The 22,413-nt window shown below is 40.8% G+C and overlaps 1 protein-coding gene across 14 annotated transcripts in view; it reads left to right on the top strand.

Annotated features, from left to right (window-relative positions):
- Nucleotides 1–22,413, top strand: part of NEK7 (NIMA related kinase 7) — a 166,864-nt gene that overhangs the window by 93,685 nt on the left and 50,766 nt on the right. For all 14 annotated transcript variants that reach the window (XR_015142581.1, XM_086342204.1, XM_086342205.1 and 11 more), the window contains 2 exons: nucleotides 7,563–7,671; nucleotides 8,554–8,661. Coding sequence is in view for 13 of the 14 variants with exons in the window: in XM_086342204.1 (XP_086198330.1) it covers nucleotides 7,563–7,671; nucleotides 8,554–8,661 (217 nt within the window). In the remaining variant the exon portion in view is untranslated. The remainder of the gene's footprint in view (nucleotides 1–7,562; nucleotides 7,672–8,553; nucleotides 8,662–22,413) is intronic.

The raw sequence follows: 22,413 nt of genomic DNA, 5'->3' as shown, positions 1-22,413 counted from the left end.
TATTGACATTTTGATAATATTAATTATTCTGTTTATGAACATGGGATTCTTTTCCATTTATTTGTGTCTTTGATTTGTTTCTTCATCTTGTAGTTTTATGAGTAGAGGCTGTTTACCTCCTTAGTTTTAAGCTTACTCCTAAATATCTTATTGTAAATGGAATACATTTAATTTTTTCAGATAATTCACTACCACTGTATAGAAACACTACTGCTTTTTGTATGTTAATTTGTTTATCCTGTGACTTCACTGAATTTGTTGATTAGAACTGCTTTTTCGATAGAGTCTTTAGAATTTTGTTTACCTATAAAATGATGTCATCTTCAAACAGAGACAGTTTTACTTCTTCCTGCTCAGTTCTGATGCATGTTATGTGTTTGTTTTCTTGTCTGATTGCTCTGACCGGTTCTTCCAGGGCTGTGCTGAATACAGGTGGAGAAAGTGAGATCCCGCATCCTGTTCCTGAGTTAGGCCCTCTCTTCTTAGTCATAACATATTTAGATACAGATTTATTCTTAAATCGTCAACTTTATATTTTCTATGGTTACCACTTGTGTGGCATTTCCTTTAACTTTGGTAGGAGCGTTAAGACTTTTCCTTTATAAAACATAAACTTAAAAAAAAAATAAAATAAAACATAAACTTAATTTTTTGTATTGATTTTTTTTTTTTTTGCTGTCTGTAGAAATGCACTTTTTATTTGTTTTTAATTGCTAATTATCACAAACTAGCCGCTTAAAAGACAAACATGTTATCTCACAATTTGGAGGGTTAGTGAGTTCACATCCTGGTTTATGGGTTCTCTGCCCAGGACGCTAGAAACTGAAATCGAGGTGCCAGCTGGGGCCACGATCTCACCTGAGGTTTAGGGTTCTCCTCCTCGTTGACTGGATTGTTGGGAGAATTCAGTTCCTTGTGGCTGTGTGACTGATGTCCCTGTTCGCCTCGAGTGTCAGCTGGGAGCCATCCACGAGGCCGCCTGTCCATCTCTGCAGCTAGCAGTTTGCTCCCTTATGGCCAGCAGGAGAGTCTCTGGCTTTGAATTTCTCTGAGTTCTTTGAAGAGCTTACCCAATCAGATCAAGTTCACCCAGGATAATCTCCCCAATGATTAACTCAAAAACTGCTGATTAGAGCCGTCATTACATCTGCAGAATCCTTTCTGTCACATAAGATAACCTAATACGGAGGGGGCAGTTCATCACGCTCATAACCCAGCTCACACTCAAGGGGAGAGGTGGGTACACCACAGACTTTGATAAATTACTGAAAACATCAACAAATCTTGGAGATAATTATTATCTTTAATTGTTACAACTTGTAAATCTTGTTCACCTTCTTAGTGTGGTTGTTTGTTTTACATCTGCAGACATATTCTTATCTGTTCTTATCCAAATTTAAATGCTGTACTGGAAAGAAAAGCACTTAGAAATGTCTTCTACACTCTTGACCTTTGGATCCTTAAAGCAGTAAAGTCTCCCCAGCAGTGCCATCTATCTTTGTTGATGGTGATTTATGGCTTGGAGGGTACAGACATGTCCATTTCAGCATCTGGCATAAAGTGTGCCGCCCGAGCCAGACCACAGGGAGAATGGCTAGTTCTCCCAAGCACAGCCTGTTTCCTGCAGGGTCTCTTACATAAGGTTGCCACCTATCTTATGTTATCTTATGTCTTCAAAATTATTCAGATGTCTTAAGGTTGCAAATTAGTGGCGCTGTCTGGAAAAAGCTATGCAGAACTGAATATTCTATACGTAGGTACCTACACATCATGCACGTACACCTGTGTGTGTGTGTAACCAGAAAGGCTTATGTCTGTGTGGTATGCATGTGTAGGTATGTTTTACAGCAGTATTTTCATAGAAGCAGTATTGCTGATAAAATTGCCCTTGGGTTTTCTTTGAAACCTAAGACACTTGGTGATGAAATAATATTGAACTTTCAATGTATTAAAATTGAAAATTACGTGCCATAATGTAAGCACAGTGAAAAGGGGGGTAAGTTTTAGAACTGTGTGTAAGTTTTGAACTGTGTTTACGTAGGAAAAAATTAGAAGGGAACTCTTTGCTCCTACTTGAAGGTAATGCTGGTGGAAAGTTGCCTTTGTGAATTTTATGCACACAGACAGCGGTGCTGGTAGGTGAAGACGAGTAAGGGAGAAGGGGCTCAGACTTCTGGTTCATTTTCTTTCGTTCATATTTCTACTGAGAGACTTTTACTGGCTCCTTATTGTTCCACTGTTTTCCTTGTCCATTAAGAATATATTTCCGTATTCTCTCTTCACTGTTGTCTGGTTTAATATAACCAGAAAGACGTCATCAGAGAGACAGGCGCTCTCGTTTGCCTTTGTAGCCTTCCACGTCACCCTAAAGATGGACTTGCCGCTTTTTCGTCTCACCGTCCGTCTCTAGTCCTCTAATGCAATAGAGGCAACGTGTTAAGCATTTTCAGATATTTATTTCCCCATCAGCTTTAGGCGCTTGGAAGCTTCCATGTTATCCACACGGCAGCAATGCAGTATGATTCCTCCTAGTAATTCTGATATATTCCTACCTTTTTTCATTGATTTTTAAGAACTATTCCAAGCTTCCTTGATACTGATACACCAACATTTAGAAGGAAACTTTTTGGGGTTAGGGGAAGAACATTGTGACTTTATAGGAGCTCATTTTTCTTGTTTGGTAAATAAGGTTTTCTCTTTTTTTACCCCCAAGGCTCAATTACTCAGGAAAAAAAAATCTTACATGTTTCACATTTTCTACCATAAGATAAAATATGTTTTCCACTTCTATTGTTAACCTGTATGATTTTGACTTTGGGGAATGGATGGATTACATTGATAGTCTATTAAATTATAATTAGAAGTAGCTGAGTACACTTAGCTTTCTGACATTTATAGGAAAGGAAAAAGAGAATAGAGCTTGGGTGGGAAGTATTTTATCAAAGAGGATAAAATTAGATGCAGGTGTTGTTTTTTTGTTTTGTTTTGTTTTGCTTTTTAGTGCTCCCCGACTGCCAGGCCCATTCTACTAGCATCTTCTAAAGCAACTTAGGATACCTGAATTCTATTCAGAGTGCCAAGGGAGAAAATGTTCACACATTGTAGATTAGTATCACATACCAAAAGTCTACATAACTATTTTACCCGTTTATACCCAATGGCAAGTACATGTGCACTTCATGAGACCTTCTTATGCCCTTGGAAGAAAAATGTTTCCCTAGAAAGATTGATATATAATAGAAATCACACTTAGAACTGCCAGTTAATACTTTCAGAAGCATCCTGCCTTTTCCATCATCTAGTCTCTGCATTTAAATCTTTGAAAGAAGCACTGTGAAATATGTAGTCTTATAAAAATGCAATATAATTACAGAGATGTTTGGGAACATAATATTGCTTCTGTTGGTAAAGGTTTGATCTAATTACCTTGTAATTACCTTATTATAAAAATCTGACCTGTCATCTCATGTGAAGACCATTCATAGGATTAACTGGACCTCTGGGGATCTCAGAGGTCGTATGATTGTTATTTTTGCTTTGTTGTTATTAGCTGAAGATTTAAAGGACCGGACATACTAAAATCTGTTATTTTTCAGTGTGAAAATGTGCCAATCAGGCATTTGTTTTTTGTGTTTTATTCGTAACTGAGATATTTTAGAGGCAGCAGGAGCAACTTAACTCTGTTCATTTCCAAAACTGTTTAATATAGTGAGAAAACCAAGCCCCAGCAAGGTTAAGTGGCTTCTTCAAGGTCACACAACCATTACTGCCAAGCCTCATCATCAGGTCTGTTATGAAAGGTGCATATGGATTATGTGAGTGGCACATTAGACGTTTGACGACACTCTCGAGCAGGAAGTAGTTCCTAATATTGAACATAAATCCCCTACTTCCTCGTGTTAGATACTTGGAAGAGATGGAAACCGGCTGGTGCCTGCAACGCCAGTTCTCATATAGCTTCATTATTTCTTACTATTTAATTACCGTTTCTCCTAATCCTCTTCAAGAACAACTTGCCTCCCAGGATTGTGTGTGTTGTTCTTTGGTTTTGTTTTTTAACTACAGCAGTACGTTGTTTCCCAAGGGTGTTGGTTATGTGCTTCCTGGGACCAGCTGACACCGTCCCGCGTCCCCGTGGAACAAGTGACCAGGAATCTCTAGCTGGTGAAATAGCAGTACACTCAGCCAGGGCCTGTGTGACCGTGCGGGCCGCACAGTCACGAAGCAGACCCTGCGGATCTCGGTGTTTTGTCTGAAATGTCCTTCTTTATACATGAACATACCAAACTGTAGGGTTAGATGTTTTGATACACTACAGAAATCAGCTTGTTTTTTTGATCCAACAAGATAATTTTCTGTTCTTTCTCTGTTGATGAGTTTATACTGTGTAATAGTGATAAAAATTTTTCCCAAGATTTCCCAAGGAGGAATGCTGGAATTGCAGAACGTAGAAATAAGAAATGTATGTTCTGCTTGGAGTGGGAGTGTCCAGACTGAGGAGTGATTCCTCCCCAAAACTGGTACTTGATAAGCAGTGTCTCCTGTATAATTTGGTTTTGGGGCCTTTAGTTTGTAAGAGAATGTTTGACAGTGAAAAAAAAAAGCTGTGCCGATTTTCCAAAACACCTTTGCGTGGAGGCAGGCTGCATCAGCTAGCCTCACCTTAGTGACACTGCGTGTTTTACCAAGGATGCTGAATTCCACCTAGGTGAGATGTTGGTCATCTTGTTACAAATAAGTGAGAGAACAGTATAATCTGATGTTTGCATATGCGTTTACAAATACACTGGTTAGCTTTTTGTTACATCTGGTTTTCTTTTTCTGATATGAATACTGTTCAGTGTTTGTTTGAATGTTGAAGGAGGTAGAAAATATGCTCTTAAAATAAACAGTATTTTAAGCTTTGCATAAAAAAAGATGAACCCACTTTAAAAATAAAAAAAAGACAATAAAAATTCTGTCCAAATGATCAGGTATATCTGAGTGCTCATTTCTGTCTTTCATGACTTTTTAGATATTTTATTTTCAGATATAAGAGGTTAAAATTCTGTTTTATAACATAGTAAAAGTGACTTATCTTTTAAATTTTTTTCATAGAAATCTTTGTTAATAGTAACCCTTTAAAATGATTTAGCTTTATTAAAAACATACCACATGACAAATAAATGTACGTTTTTATTCCTATGTATTGGTATTACATTTACTTCCCCCAAATCTGAAGCTGAATTGTCTTTTTTCAGAGAAAGATAGGATTTTTGAACAATAATGCTATTTGACTAGATAATTACTTTAAAAAGATATGTATATTTTAGAATAAGTAAAGAAAAGGTTGTTTTTTAAAAATATATTGGCATTATGTGAGTTCTTGTTTTATAGTGCTAATATAAATTTTACCAGAATTCAAATTTTTATTGCCTTTTTTCTATTCATCCTCTTAAGAGATAGCCAACAGTGCCACCATCAGAACAGACAGGCTCTTCTCATCATAGGTATTGGTTTTTCTGGGGAGGGGAAAAAAAAAAAATTTTTTTTTTTTTTTACTCAAGGCTGGTTGAAAAACTGTATGTTTAAATAGACATGGAAAAAATATTGGGAGATAACCAATGACATGTTAAAACTGCTTTTATTTTATGATTGATTGAATCAAATTCATAAAATTACCCTTCAAAAACATTTTACTAGTTTGGATACTTACATTTGGCCAAGTCATTCTGTCTAGCTAGCATTATATTGATGCCAGTTCATTGTTAAAATCTTTAACTTGTTGAAAGAAACAGTCCTTGGCCTGATCACATCTTCCATTTTGAGGGCAGTTTTCTCATTGTGCCCTGTTTTTAATATACAATTTATTTTTTAATAACAGAACTTTAAAGGTAAACTGTCAGGTTAATTATAATTATGATGATTTCAGAATCTATATTGAAGCATAAAATTATTCTTTCATGGTCTGATACTTACATGATATGGTATATTTATTTTTGAATGAAAAGAAGCCTGTTCCCCATCTTCCTGTTGACATCAAACGGTCTTCTGATATGCTAATCCAGCGTCAGGGAGAGCACATAGACAGGCTTTATTTGGACTCATTCCAAGTCTGAAAGAAAATTATGTGTCTAAAACTGATTTTGCAGTGTTGCCCTCATAGACTGAAAACTGATGCTGATGCAGGCTACGGTTAATAAGATTTAACACTGAAACATGATCTGGGAGGTTTTTACCATTTTAGTAATAACCCTGATCTGCTTTTTACCTGGTCATCTGATTGTTACTTATTTTTTGTTTTTTTGCTACTGAGGTAGTAGTCATTGAAGTTGCTAATAAGTTCGTTTCTGTAGTACGAGTTACGATAAAGATTACCCTGAAGTGATTTGCTTTTCCTTGAAGAGCTCTCCTTTGGTGCGCTGAGTGCACGTGAGTCAGTAGACCTGATCCTGTGCTGAGCGCGAGGTAGGCACGCTGGCAGCTCTCTTTCCCTGTCTTGTTTTTCCTTTCAACCCGCCCTCACCTGCTCACAGGGGCAGGGACTGACAGAGTGTGTTGTGTTGGGATCATCTGAAATACCATTTCTCCATATTCAGTTACCAAAAAAATCAAAACAGTTGAACTTTCTAAAATGTCACGTCATCAGATAAAGTGCATTAAAGCACATGTTTAAATGTTGATGTCTATGTAAACATTAAAAAGTTAAAATTGTCTGAAAATTTGTTTAAATGCAATACTTTTTCATGTTGGTCATTTACAAATTTTGCTAAGAAACCAGTTGCATTTTTGGTTTTGAAAAATAATTTTTATGTAAAGAATCCTTACAAATCCTATGAAATGAAACTAAGGACTTTGTTCTTGAATTAGCATATTATTAGTATATTCTTCCAGCACGTATAATGCAGAAAAATGGGCACACATATGTCCCTTGGGTTTTGCAGTTACTCCGTTACGGCCCCTCTACGCATGATGGTGCGGTCTTTCCAGACTAGGCTGCTCACGCTCAGCTTGCTGCCCTGGTCTTCCTCTCATGTTTTGCTCCCATGTTTAGTTTTATTTGTTCAAAGCAAAGTGCAGGTTTGACTTGGAATATGCAGTGGAAATATTCATGAAAGTTTTCATGCAATTCCCTCTTATTTATTTAATTTTTAATAAATTAAGTGATATTTCAAATCACCAAGGGTGGTTCAGTATTTAAAAGGAATTCTACTTCACTACCTTCTGTCAAGAGAAGCCCTGTCTTGTAATGAACATAATTACCTCCAGGTCTCTAGACTTTCTTACTCTGGCTATTCTTAAATTTGACATCCTTCTTTTTGATAAGAAATCACCTTATATGGATGTTAAAATTTTGAAACAGGTGGACATCACAGAGATGTAGCCTGATACGGCCTATGCTGACTTTAGATACAGTCGGGAGAAATTTAAGGTAGGATATCAGGTACAAATCCTGGTATCATTTCACTATGAAAAATCATTTGTTTTTTAGCTTCTAATAGATGAGAATAGGTGTTTTTCTGACTTAAGTCAGAATCTAGTTTGAAATTTTTTTTTAATCTTCTTTTTAATTTTTTAAACAGCATTTTAAGAAACAAAAGAGGCTAATTCCTGAAAGGACCGTTTGGAAATACTTTGTGCAGCTGTGCAGTGCGTTGGAGCACATGCATTCTCGACGAGTCATGCACCGGGGTGAGTCCAGGCTTGTGAAGCTTTTCATGTTGTTGTAAAGGTCACAGGGCACTGGGCAGTTTACGAATAAATTCCTTCCAGCCATTGTGTTATCATGCTTTCCTAGGTGATTTATTTCCAAATTATAATCTTACTAATACTAGAATGATAAGCCTTTAAGTAAAGCCGTACTTGGTTTTAAATAAGAATGAGAATTAGTTATTTTTCTATTTAACTTTTTTTTTTTACTGATTATGTTGGTAAAAGTTAAAAAAAAAAATAGATGCAGGAAAGCAGTTGAATATGCATAAGTAAGAGTTGTTTTTTTCTTTTTAGTGAACAGTATACCTTATAGCTACTTAGATTTTTAATGTTCAGCATTCTCTCGTAATATATTCATGATTCTCAGTCAAATGGTCAGACCAAATGTATGAAGGTTACATCACTGAGGCATGGATCCCTTCATTTTGGGATGTAAAAAATTTCAGTACAGTTGACATAAGCAATTAAAATAACATCTAAGTAATTATCTGCATCTGTTTTGATTTTATATTTTATGTAAACATGTCAATAAATTACTGTTTAGTAGGATGTTTAAAACTGATAGAAGGGCACGCATTTATTTTGTGCTTTGAATTTCACAGAAGTTCATTTGAAAATGAAAAAAATGCATTTTAAATGAAAATTAATAGTGCTTATCATCCTGTATTGATGATTGTCTATCAAAGGACCGAGAACTCAGAAATACTAGGATATGTGAACATTACTCAAAATAAATAACTGGTTCAGAATTCAAACTGACTTTTTAACTGATATTTAAAGTTCTACAATGAGAAGTATTTTCAATCCCTTGAATATACTTCCACTGACATCATTTTTCACCCAGTGCCTTTTAATCCACAGATATAAAACCAGCTAATGTGTTCATTACGGCCACTGGGGTGGTCAAGCTTGGAGACCTTGGGCTTGGCCGTTTTTTCAGCTCCAAAACCACAGCTGCACATTCTTTAGGTAAGAGACACAATATAATTTCAGTTATCTATCCGCTTCCCTCCACCCCACCCACGTGATTAAAATATAAGGGACATACGAATTATATGCCAGCTCTTACTGTCTAAATACTAATCAACATTTTAAAAATCCTCAGGTCCTGAGCTGAAACCTATCAGGTAAAATGCGTCCATTCATGTGACACTTGGACACTTCTCTTTGACCATCAGGCAGTCACTTAGTAAAAGAAAATGCCAGTGAACAAATCTAGTTTTAACTGTTGGCATGGACCCTCCCTTTTATTTTATGTTTGATAATATTAAGACAGTATGAAGAATAAACCATATCTTAAAGACCTCACCTGACCATTTAAAAATGTTAGAGTAGTTTGCAAATTTATTCAAGTAGCGTTCATGGTTGTGATTACTCGGGGGTGGGGGGGACCTACAGATGATTTGTGGCTCAGGAGGAAATACTCCCCTAAAGTGTAAAAGTACAAGTAGAAGACACTTGTAATTTACTGATTCTAGAGCGGATAACATACCAGTGTCCTTTGTACCTAAAACAGAACTGAAGGTAGCTAGTCCAACTTTACCTTGATGTAAACTGGTTTTCCATTAACATAGCAATTACTGGGAAGAAATAATTTTTAGATTGAATAACTTAAAGGGAATGATAGAGTTTCTCCTAAAAGTTTTCAAATCATAGTTTCTTTGTAACATAAGACAAAATGGTAACCATCAAATAAGAATTAAGATAAAAATAATTTGGCTTTAATTTAATGATACCTCATCTTTGGTGTCATAATTTCATTGAAAACAATTGATTTTTTAAAATTAAGTTACTGGTTTTAAGTGAGAAATAAAAATTAAATGGTCTAATGAGGAATGAGTTTCACTAAATGACAAAATAATAAAACGAGCCAAATTAAGTGACTGGACATTTTTAAAGCTTTCTGACTTTTGTCGCTGAGGCTCTTTGAGGCCTTGAACCTGTCACTTGATTCTCCTGCGTCCAGGATGGCCCTTAGGAAAGATAACCCACGTTGACTTTGTCGCTCACCTGAACGGAATGTCCTAACAGCACTCTGTCAGTAATCTCTTATACTTAAAAACGCTGGGTCATCATTACACACACACACGCACGCACGCATGCACAACTGCATGTGCCCTTAGCTCCTGCACAGGCATGTGTACTGTGTACATGCCGCTCTGCTGGCTGTCGCTCTGCACACACGTGTGTGTGTTCCTGCACACGCGTGTGTACTGTACATGCTGTTTTGCGGCTGTCACTCTGCACGTGCTGTAGTTGCCTGACCCTGAAGATCCAGCATTATTATGTGAAACCAGTTTTGGTTTCACAGACCTTACGGTTTTGGAAGTGTACTCCTTTAGCTTGCCCGCCACTGCTGCTTACAGGTGTTCTCAATGGGTTTACAAATGCATATGCATCTCTAGGTTTAGGTGACGTATTATTCCAAAGTATGTCATTATAGGGAGCAAAATTTTAGTAGAAGAATTAAGAATTGCTAATGTCAGTTTTTATCGAAACCAATTAACTTAGGGTCATGTAGTTGTATGTAGTTCACATGTGTGTGCATCTGCACACACACACACACATGAATTGGGGATGCCCATCATCATAAAACACTCTGAGGCACACCTGAGGCACAGCCAGTGAGGAAGTAGCAATGAGACTGATTACTTTGACAAATGAATCAATAGGAAAATAATTTCTTTCCCAAGTATTTTTGTTTTCCATGTTATTTTGAGAAAAGTATTCTTAACATAAGAAAACATCTTGTGTTTCTGCCTGTCTTTTCTGTGAAGTAGAAATTTTGATGGTTTGAAACTGAAGTTCACTAAGCAAAGTATGTTAAATATCAAGAATTAAAGTTTGAACTCTAGCCCAGCAAGGTGTTTGGACCCAATAAAAATCTTATGTAGAAGGATCAGGAAAAACTCTTTGCTAACAAAGAATATGTATAAAATAACAAGGATAGAAATTATGACACAGACTTAGACAAGTTGACCTTAATTTTTGCTTTTAAAAAATTATTGTCCTCCTGTGTTACTGACTTTTGTTTTTAAGAGCAAATTTGAAAGATTGTTTTAAAAATAAATACTAAGGATATATGATACAGCACAGGAAAATTTAGCCATTATTTTGTAATAACTTTAGGTAGAGTATAATCTATAAAAATACTGAATCACTATGTTGTACACCCGTTATAAATCAACTGTACTTCCGTTTAAAAAACTAAAAATAAAAGATTGCTTTTAAGAATTGGTTCCAAAAAGTACTTGAAAATGTGGTCACCTATATAAATTTATTTTGCTCACAGAAAATTTGATAAACTCTATACTTTATGTTGATTTTTTTTTTCTGCTTTTGCTGAGGATTAAATCTGTAGGGTATGATTTACTCACAGTTCAGGTCTAAATATTATGAAACTACAAATAAAAGAGATCTGTATGTTCATAAAAGAAAATTCCAGTAAGTTTAGTTTGAATGAATTCTATTCTGAAGCTAAATTTCATTTAATTTTGTAAAGGAGATTTTTTTCCAGGAATTTAAGTCCTTAGGACAGAAATACCAAGGATTTCTAGAAACATCTTATAATTATGCATTTATATTTTGTTTATTCCAAAATGTCTTTTTTTCCAAAAATCAAATTATTTTCACTTATTTTGACTTAATCATTATAAGGAACACTTACAAAGTTTTTTGTATTTAACAATCCTTAAGAGATTATCAAGTCTTTGAATTTTTTAGTTGTCTCTCCAGTTTCTATCTCTAATATGTATCATTTAATTCCATAACATGTCAACCTGCAGTATAATCTCTGGTTCTGTCACATTTTCTGTAGCAGATAAGGTTGTATAGACAGTCATGTTTCCAGCCAGTTTTCAGAACCAAGTTTTTAACTTAAAAGTACGTCAACATGGAGCAATAATAATTCTTTAAATTTGGGATTAAAAATTACATATCAAAGATAATGTTGCTGGATGTTCAGATCATGTCCAGATCTTCAAAACTGGAGGGAAAAAAAAAATCTCAGAAGCCTTTAGTTTTATTTCTGCCCCCACCATACACACCGTCTCCCAGCCTCTCCACTTTCTTTTCTGTCCCCCTCAGACTGTAAGCACTTCCTCTTTGGACTAGGAAAGGATCCTTCTGTGTTTGTAATATTCCTTTTTAATCCATTATGGTTACCATATTCCCAGCAGAGAAAAATCCTTCTTTAAACACATTATCTGATTATCTTACTTCGTGCAAATCTTCACCTGTTCTCTGTGGCCTAAGGACTGTCATGAAAAGTCCTTGGCTCGGCATTTGGGGTCGTCTGGGGGGGTGTCCTCTGGCCCGCTCCCTCCTTGGCTGCACGCCTTTGTCCATGGTGTCCGCCATGGTTTTCTTCTTGCCTTGTTGTGAGTGTGGGACAGAAGGACGTTTGTAGAGGATGGTGGATTTCTGGATTGACCTGCCCGCTGTGCTGTAGGACCTTGGTCAGGCCATTTATTCACTTTTCTCTGGTTCAGTTTCCAGGTTTCTACGAGTAGAAATGTGGGTAGTAACCGTGCTGTGTTCACCACCCCTAGCCTAGTCATGAAATGAAGGTAAACGTGTTTTCTGAGCACTGTGGTGTGCTGCATAAATGCCGAGTTGCCTTTGTGACCGTGATGGTGGTGTGGAGGAGACAGAAAAAGAAAGGGGAAGCAGAGAGGGAGGCTATGAGCAATTTATTTCTGCTCTTGAAACAGCTGCACCGATTCATTCAGGAAAAAAAGGTGCCATTCCAGGGTCTGGGTATGTAGGCAAGTCCTCCTCTTGATGGTTCTCACCTTGTGGTGGGAGGAAATAGATGAATAACACGAAGAACTAACAGGATTTGTTAGCCTGCACATGGAGTGACCAGCAGGGGGAGTATTTTAGAAATGGCACAGCCCCTGCCAGGAGGTGGCATCTGAACGGGGGTGAGAGGGTACAGAGAGGCCCAGGGAGCGACATCCCAGGCTGACCGGGGCGGGCCAGACGAGGGGCTGAAGCAGGGTGGGCGCTTCTGCAGGCGGTTTGCGGGACGGGGGCCTCAGCCACACGTGGGGGTGGCTCGCCCCTTCCCCAAAGCTCAGGGGCCAACCCTTCAGCATTGGCGTGAGGACCCAGCTGTGACCTTCCCCTGTCCTCGGGGTCAGCACGCCCAGTGTGGTCTACTCTCCTCGGGGGCTCCCCTGTGCTGGCCGCTTCTTCTGTGGCTCTTCGACGGCCCCTTAGCATGTGCTTCACAGAGCTGAGCAAAATCTAAACGTCTTTGTGCTTGCCAGCCCAGCACGCGCCACATTTATCCCTGTGTGTGGTCTGAGCTCTCGTCCCCTTTCCTTTTCTCCGTGGACTCAGTTAAGTCAGATCGTCATTTAGTGCTTGTGTATGCAGTTGGACAGAGGGTGTGGCTGGGAGACTCCGAGTTGGAATATGCATGTCCCGATGTATAAACTTCACTCTGTTCTTTCCTGTTGTTTACCAACCGCACAGATGTAAGACTTGTTGGAAAATGAGTTGTGTGTGTGTGTGTATCTCTGATTTTATGAGGAGGGCACGTCTCCCCCTTGAGTCAAGCTCTCTCGATAAGGGGCTCCCAGATTTCCCGATAGTGCGCCCCTGCCCCCTACGCCCCAGCTGTACCGTGACCCCATGGGAATCTCACTGCACAAAACTGAAGTGGAAAGTCCCTGTTACAACCATGGTTCCTCCTGATACTGTCTCTTCTATTTTGTGTTACTAAAAATAATGCTATTTGCAATGCAGTAAATTGATTTCACAACTCATTAATGGGTTATAACCCGCAATTTGGAAAACATTAGTCTGTGTTTACAGTACTTCCGGCTGTTCCATTTACTTAAGGACTGAGCCCTGTTTTTCTGCCTCCTGTTAGGCAGTCTGCTGGCTGGGCCAGTTCGGGTGGTCAGACAGGACTCAGTCATTCACGGAGCTGCCGGTGCTTATGAGGGCGGGACTCACATATGTGACTGTCCTGCTCACTTCGCAGTCTTTGGGCTCCCTGAGGCCCGGGGGTGGGTGCGAGCTGTGGCTGCAGATCCTTCGCCTTCCAGAGTCCAGGAGCCCGAGGCCCAGGGGTGGGCGGGCTTGCACGCGGGAGGCAGTGAGGTGCTCCTCCGCCCGGCCTTTGGGCACGCTGCATCGGGGCCTGGTGGCATGGTCCCAACGCCACCAGGTCCCCGACTTGCCCCTCACCTCCACCTGGGGTCACCATGTCCCACTCCGCACGCAGCTGAGGAACCTGGGGGGAAGCGCCATTTGTGCCTGCCCTGCGCTTGCCTGTTCTCCGTGCCCAAGCCTCAGAAGTGAGCAGGATCCGGAGGTCTTTCTTCATAACCCTCCTGTCGACCCGCAGCTGGGGCTGACATTTCCGGGGAAACGCCCCTTCGAAACTGGAAACTAAAACCTGTGAAGTAGGAACATGGCCGTCAAGGTGTGCGTTTCCTCTTGTCACCTTGGATTATTTTAAAATAATCCAAATGTATGATTTTTTAAAAAAATATATGATTGTTATTCAAGCCACATCAAACTACCCGTCTTTCCTGTGATACCGACCCAGAGGAATCCTCTCTTGCTCCTCAGTACCAGCAGCCATTGTGGCAGTGAAGATGGGCACAGCAGTTTGATATTTGCAAGCAGTTTGAAGGCACCTTTTCTCCTCTGTCCCGTCACGTTGTGTGGGGGTCGGGTGGCGATCCCTGAGCTCACTCTATTTAATAATGAATCTGCTGCCCCTGACACACCTCCCCTAGAATTCCTGATCCTTATCGTGTTTTTGTTTTTTCCTGTTTTTCTTAGACTTCTTACCTTGGAACACGCTGTGTGACTCACTTACTATGCCTAGTCCTTTCCTTCTCCCTCCCTCACCACATGTATCTTCACGAGGACCGGGGTCTCCGTGGTTTGGGTTCGTACCTCCTGTGTCCCAAGTGTATAGTAGAGGACATAGAGTAGATGCTCAGTACCTCCTGAGTGAATGAATTAGAGGCAGGCTGGGCATCAGAGTGTGGATTTAACTAAATCCGTCACAAAACACAGGTTAGAGCACGCTGCAGGAAGCAACAGCAGTCAGCACCGAAGCATATTATTTCTGTGGTTATCCAGAGTCCACTGTGGGCCCAGGTGGCCACCCTGCCTCCACGTGGTCACTTGGCATTTCAGGGGCTTCCATCTCGTGTGATCTTCACAAGGGGAAAAGATCATGGAGAATTCACTTACTGGCTCTCAGTTAAATCTTTCTGCTTGAATGTAACACAGGTTGATTCCCATTCATGTTTTATTGGCTAAAACAAGTCTCGTGTCCATGCCCATCTTAAAGGAGTGGACATAGTAATTCCCCCGTGTGTCCAGGAAGAGGAGAACCAGAAGCAGCGAGGACCATGAGCTGGAGGGAAAACACCTGGGTTTTTTTTTTTTTTTGTATGATTTGTCCTCTTTCTCTCCTTGTTTATTTTTGTGACATATTTGTAGCTATTGCACCTGAAGAGTACTTAGCTCTCTTGATGGGATTGTATGGTGGTAGGGGAGGAGGAGGGAACCATACATGGCTTTGGGGCGTGTCCATCATTCTGAATTAGGTGATTCTGAGCAGACGGATTATTTTTAAATCCAGAATAATTCATGAGGTATGCTAGAGTCTTGATCCCTGGTGAGTTTTCTCTTTATCAATAAATCTATGATTTTCCCTCCTGGACATACACATGATCAGTTCAGTCGCTCAGTCGTATCCGACTGTTTGCAACCCCATGGACTGCAGGCCTCCCTGTCCATCACCAACTCCTGGAGTTTACTCAAACTCATGTCCACTGAGTTGGTGATGCCATCCAACCATCTCATTCTCTGCCATCCCCTTCTCCTCCCACCTTCAATCTTTCCCAGCATCAGAGTCTTTTCCAGTGAGTCAGTTCTTTGCATCAGGTGGCCAAAGTATTGAAGTTTCAGCTTTAGCATCAGTCCTTCAATGAATATTCAGGACTGATTTCCTTTAGGATGGACTGGTTGGATCTCCTTGCTATCCAAAGGACTCTCATAGAGTCTTCTCCCACACCCCAGTTCAAAAGCATCAATTCTTTGGCGCTCAGCTTTCTTTGCCCAACTCACATCCATACATGACTACTGGAAAAACCATAGCTTTGACTAGATGGACCTTTATTGGCAAAGTAATATGCTGTCTAGGTTGGTCATAACTTTTATTCCAAAGAACAAGCGTCTTTTCATTTCATGGCTGCAGTCCCCATCTGCAGTGATTTTGGAGCCCAAAGAAATAAAGTCTGTCACTGTTTCTACTGTTTCCCCATCTATTTGCCATGAAGTGATGGGACCAGATGCCATGATCTTTGTTTTCTGAATTTTGAGTTTTAAGCCAGCGTTTTCACTCTCCTCTTTGATCAAGAGACTCTTTAGTCCTTCTTCACTTTCTGCCATAAGGGTGGTGTCATCTGCATATCTGAGGGTATTGATATTTCTCCCAGCAATCTTGATTCCAGCTTGTGCTTCATACACATGATGGGAACCTTATTTTGGCAAATTTAAAACATTTATAAGAAAAATTTTTACCAAGCTTCAAACATCAACTGTGAACTGAGTGCCATGTAGCATGTGACCTGCTTTCTCTTCTCTGTTCCTAATTTGAGTCTTTAAAGCGGTTGTGATTACCTGGTTTAGGGTCCTTAGCAGTCAGTGAACAACCAGTGTGCTTTTAAATTATACAAGATCATCATTTTATCCTTTCATTTGTCTTACTGTAAATATACTGGCTTCTCCCTCCACCCCGCCCCCCCCCCCCAAAAAAAAACCCTCAAAGACTGAACTGATCCCATCCCCAGACTGTCCAGTGAGCTTGCAGAGGTCATGGATGCTTCAGGTCACAAGCTTTTCCGTCTCTTGGCCTGCAGCTGACTCAGCACGTGGACTTGGCCCAGGCGGTGTGTGAATCGTTAGCGCATTCATGTCAGATTCCTATCGCTGCCCTAACAAATTCCCACAAATGTAGTGGCTTAACACAACAGAGATGTACGGCTTTTACAGCTCTGTGGGTCAGGATTCCAGCATTGCTCTCCCTAGACTGCCATCAAGGCGTCTTTGGAATTGCTCTTTCCTGGAGTTTCAAGAGGAGACTTCTCCAGGTTGTAGGGAGAAGCCAGGTCTTTGGTCTTGCAGGACCAAGGACCCTGTCCCTTTGCTGTGTCACCTAAGTATGCGTGTCAGCTCCTAGAAGCAGCTCCTTGTGGGCGTGACCTCCACCTCCTTGCTCCATCTTCACAGCCAGCGTGGCAGGTGTAGACCCTTGCACATGGCATAGACAGTCCCGGGTGGTCTCCCTGTTTTCAGGTCCATCACCTTCCACCTGCAAAGTCCTTTTGCCATGTAACATGACGCACATGGGTGTAACCCCAGGGATGAAGATCTGCCTGCTCCCTGGTTTAGTCCACTTGACAGTCTTAGCCCTAAAACCGGATGAGGTGATATGGTTTTGGTCAGAGGTTTCGATTGATATTTATATTACTGAAATTCAGTGCTTTCTTTTTTAGGCACATGTTTTAGCATTAAAATTTCACCTTTTTTTTTTTATTATACACCTTTATTGGTGATCAGATCAGATCAGATCAGTCGCTCAGTCGTGTCTGACTCTTTGCGACCCCCATGAATTGCAGCACGCCAGGCCTCCCTGTCCATCACCAACTCCCGGAGTTCACTCAGACTCATGTCCATCAAGTCAGTGATGCCATCCAGCCATCTCATCCTCTGTCGTCCCCTTCTCCTCCTGCCCCCAGTCCCTCCCAGCATCAGAGTCTTTTCCAATGAGTCAGCTGTTCGCATGAGGTGGCCAAAGGACTGGAGTTTCAGCTTTAGCATCATTCCTTCCAAAGAAATCCCAGGGCTGATCTCCTTCAGAATGGACTGGTTGGATCTCCTTGCAGCCCAAGGGACTCTCAAGAGTCTTCTCCAACACCACAGTTCAAAAGCATCAATTCTTCAGCGCTCAGCCTTCTTCACAGTCCAACTCTCACATCCATACATGACCACTGGAAAAACCATAGCCTTGACTAGACGAACCTTTGTTGGCAAAGTAATGTCTCTGCTTTTGAATATACTATCTAGGTTGGTCATAACTTTTCTTCCAAGGAGTAAGTGTCTTAATTTCATGGCTGCAGTCACCATCTGTAGTGATTTTGGAGCCCAGAAAAATAAAGTCTGACACTGTTTCCACTGTTTCCCCATCTATTTCCCATGAAGTGATGGGACCAGATGCCATGATCTTTGTTTTCTGAATGTTGAGCTTTAAGCCAACTTTTTCACTCTCCACTTTCACTTTCATCAAGAGGCTTTTTAGTTCCTCTTCACTTTCTGCCATAAGGGTGGTGTCATCTCCATATCTGAGGTTATTGAGATTTCTCCCGGCAATCTTGATTCCAGCTTGTGTTTCTTCCAGTCCAGCATTTCTTATGATGTACTCTGCATATAAGTTAAATAAACAGGGTGACAATATACAGCCTTGACGAACTCCTTTTCCTATTTGGAACCAGTCTGTTGTTCCATGTCCAGTTCTAGCTGTTGCTTCCTGACCTGCATACAAATTTCTCAAGAGGCAGATCACGTGGTCTGGTATTCCCATCTCTTTCAGAATTTTCCACAGTTTATTGTGATCCACACAATCAAAAGCTTTGGCATAGTCAATAAAGCAGAAATAGATGTTTTTCTGGAACTCTCTTGCTTTTTCCATGATCCAGCAGATGTTGGCAATTTGATCTCTGGTTCCTCTACCTTTTCTAAAACCAGCTTGTACATCAGGAAGTTCACGGTTCACATATTGCTGAAGCCTGGCTTGGAGAATTTGGAGCATTACTTTACTAGCGTGTGAGATGAGTGCAATTGTGCAGTAGTTTGAGCATTCTTTGGCATTGCCTTTCTTTGGGATTGGAATGAAAACTGACCTTTTCCAGTCCTGTGGCTACTGCTGAGTTTTCCCAATTTGCTGGCATGTTGAGTGATACATGTTTACTTTTCAAGGGAAAAAATATCACACTTGTCATAATCAAAGTTTCTAGCAAGAAAGTTGTTTTCTAGCATTACTATTAATTTATTAGCAGTTTTGTTTTTCTAAATTATTTACAAATGCTTATTTAATTCTCAGGGGGTGTCTCTCTTTTGTGCTTTTGAGTACATCATGGACAGGAATATAAGAGATAGTAATTTTAACAAAACTTAGAGAAACCACCATGAAATATAACATTATGTACTCCAAAGGTGTATATAATTAAGAGTAGTTATCTGTTATTCAGGCAAATCCATTTGCACCAAAGTTGCATTTATTGTATACAGTGAAGTGTTTCCTGTCTCACTGCTTGTTCTAGTGAAAAGAAAGGGAAAAAAAAAAAAAAGGCTTCATCATGTTCTAATGCGGCATTTTACTTGCTTTCTTAATGTCTCCCAGAAGAGCAAAGATGGAGAATTTTCTTTTTGCGTGTACATGTGTGATTTAGTTATTATATATGCTCGCTGCACCTCCTGAGGATGGAAGGGGTTTTTACAAAGCACTGGCTACAATGCTCTGAGACTGGTCCTCATGCTGGACAAATATTTGAAACCCCTTGGGGGCAATTGTGATGTCGTTGTTGTTTGTGTTACAGGATTGTTTGAACTCCTCTTTGCTATTCAGAATGAGACAATGGTTCTCTGATTTTGTGATGCTGCCAGCAGGGTAAACGCATGGCCGCCGTTCAGCCAGCCTCAGAATTTTCACACTGGGGTCTCTTGAGTGTACAATTCATGTTCCCCACACTATTTCCGAGTGTGATACATCCTCTGATTGCAACTTAGAAAATTAGTGTTCTTGAACCAGGCATGAAAGCAGTTTCATTTCTGGTGCCAAGTGCCACCTGTGGTCACTCACCTGTTGTTCCCGCACCTTCCCTAGCACCTCTCTGTGGGCTCTCCTTGGCTGGTCTCCCTTCAGTTCAGTGTGGATGGAGCCATAAAGACAGCATATGCTTGGTCAGTATTGAAGGCTACTTGCTCTAGTTTATTTTTAACTTTCAGTCCTTTCTTGACTTAAATCATCACGCTGGGAGGAAGCTGTTATCTAATTGTAAACTGTGCATGGTTAACCTCTCAACTACCATCACAAGTATTTATTTGAAGCAGAGGAGCTGCAGAGAAGCACTGATCTCTGACCCTTACCCGTGGCCTTTCGTGTGTACATGCTGAGACTTGTAGAAGAGTTCTCTGCTTCTTAATTTGGAAAGATTCAGATTTTTTTTTCCCAGTCATGTTTCACAGTGGTCACTTTTAACAAAATAACTGTTAAAGTGCAATGGACAGGATGACCTGGCTGGATTCTAGGTCCATACCTTACTGGCTTTGTCACCTTTGGCAGATGACCTGACTTCCTTATGCGTCCTGTCTACAACAAGACAATAGTGGGAATATCTCATGCAATGGCCCCCATTTCTCTAGCCAGTGAGCCCCATGAGGGGCTTAGCCTTTTCTGTCTCGCCAGCACCTTGAACAGTGCAGGGGGACCTGATAAACATTGTTGAAAGCTCAGCAAGATAATACACATGATCCATTTAACACAGTGCCTGGACAGAGAAACAGTAACTGTAAAATTATCTGGGTTTTAAATGTTATCAGTTACACTGGAAAGAAGAAAAATTTATTTAATAAATGTCTCTCATAGAACAAATATTAATCTACTTCTGAGACATTCTGTACTGACCTGAGATAATACTCCTTACAATTAAGTAAATTTGGCCTCTCTCCATGAAGTCTGCCAACATAATTTCTGGGTTGACATACGAGTATGAAGGAAAAAATGAAAGTTAATTCCTATTCCCTGAAGTTGTGTGGGGGGTGGTGCGCACGCATGTTTAAATCAAATTGATGTTTAAGATGAGTTGTGTCCTTTCAGTTTTCCCAACAAGGAATGTTCCAAGCTTTCTTTTCTGCAGTTTATTCTAAGAAGCAACATTTCTAAACTGACTTGTTTGTACCCTAGTCAGCTGTCCTAGGTGATAGTTTAAAATAGGAATATATTACTTTTCTCCACTTCACTTTTCCTATGGGCATTTGTACAATTTTTAAGAGGGCTACCGAATTTAGAGCAAAGGGATCTCAGAAATGAGCTCATCTTCCTCATCACTGCATCTTACAGATAAGGTGAGTGAGTAGAAAGAGAACTTTAGAGGTCCTGGCTAGCTCATGGCAAAGGTAAGATGTGAAACATATTTCCTGACCTCTGACTGGTTTTTCCTTCCCTCCCTTAAACCAAACAGAAAAATTAGCAGCCCAGATCTAACCATATAAAAAGACATCATTTTTTCTCTTTCAAGTCTTTGCAGCAATGGCAGTGCTAAATGTTTAGCTTAGCTAAACTGTTGGGAAAATTCTGTATGTAACTTATTCTGATGAAATGTAAGTTATTAACTATTTTAGTCATATATTCTGTAATAGCAGTTTAGCAGAATTCTTTGGCTCTCTTAACATATTGTAGAACTTGTGGACATCAGTTTTCATTTGTACAGGGATACATTTTCAAACGTATTTATTGTTAATAGAGTGCTTTCCGTGTAAAACTCTTCTATATAAGCTAGAATAAGTCAATTAACGTAATGAAAAGTTTTAAAAAATATATATTTGAATGACTGTCTTAGTATGTTTTAAAGGTCAGATAGCATTTTCATTTCTTTAACCATTTTTGTCTGGTCTCGGCCTTTCTGCTTTTTGTGGCGTTTTCATCCATTCCTCGCTTCTCCTGTCGGGAGGTTGAAATGACCCAAGTTCTTGCTGTGGTGAATTCCGTTCCCGTCGTGCGGGCCCGCGGTGGAAGGGCGAGCGCGCCGCGCGTCCCGCCCTCTGAGGCTCCTCGCGCTCAGGGTGTCGCGTGGTCCCTGTAAGGTCTCCTCACGTCCCTGCGCACCTCCGCCTTGTACAGCTGTTAGGGAGTCTCCACATGCTGGAGGCAGCACAGCTGTCAGGATTTTGTTTTTTTTTAAGAAGGGTTTTTAGGAAATAATCATATATTCATTAAGTTTGAAACATGGAGATTCAACGCATCTCACCTTCTCCTAGTGCTTGAAATTCTGCGGGCTCCCTGTCAGGTGGAGGGGGCGAGGGTGGGTCCTTGCTGGGCAGGGACCCCGCCTGTGCTCAGGTCGGTGTCCAGGACAGGGCGCCCGGTGGAGAGCGGCGCCCCGCTCGGCGCTGGGCGCGGCCCCGTGGCACCTTCCTCCTCACTGCCGACGACGCAGTGTCGTCACCTGAGGTGTCACCCAGCAAGGCGAGTCGCCCGCTCAGATTTCCACTCTGAGATGGGAGCAGGACACACAGAACAGAAGGAGGAGGCATTCTGGGCTAAGTGCGGTTCTACTGGTCGCTTATAGGCCGAGTTGGCTCCTTCCAACGTGCAGAGAACCAGCGTCGAGTGGAAGCCGCGGCTCGGGCTGCAGGTGCAATGGTTGCCCGTGACCCCCCGCAGCGCCCCGGAAGCGACTCTTCTGTGCCTTGAGCGCTTTCCCCGTCTCAGATGCAGTGTCCTGTAGCCCCTACCGTCATCCGGCCTCCCTGCCCCTGGGCTCTAGAGCCGGCAGTGGGCCCTGTGCAGCGGCCCAGGTGTGATGCCAGGGCAAACGCGAGCGTTTCTTCATCCATCTTGCACATTCACCTCAGAGCCCTGAGGTATAAGCAGGTTTCCCTGAGCTAATCACCTTCGCTTCT

The sequence above is a fragment of the Bos grunniens genome, chromosome 16 (genome assembly GCF_055505025.1).
Source record: "Bos grunniens cultivar Pamir isolate PY7600 chromosome 16, Bosgru_T2T1.0, whole genome shotgun sequence".
Classification (NCBI taxonomy): domain Eukaryota; kingdom Metazoa; phylum Chordata; class Mammalia; order Artiodactyla; family Bovidae; genus Bos; species Bos grunniens.
Note: the sequence above shows the minus strand (reverse complement) of the source record. Positions and strands in the feature narration are given on the sequence as shown.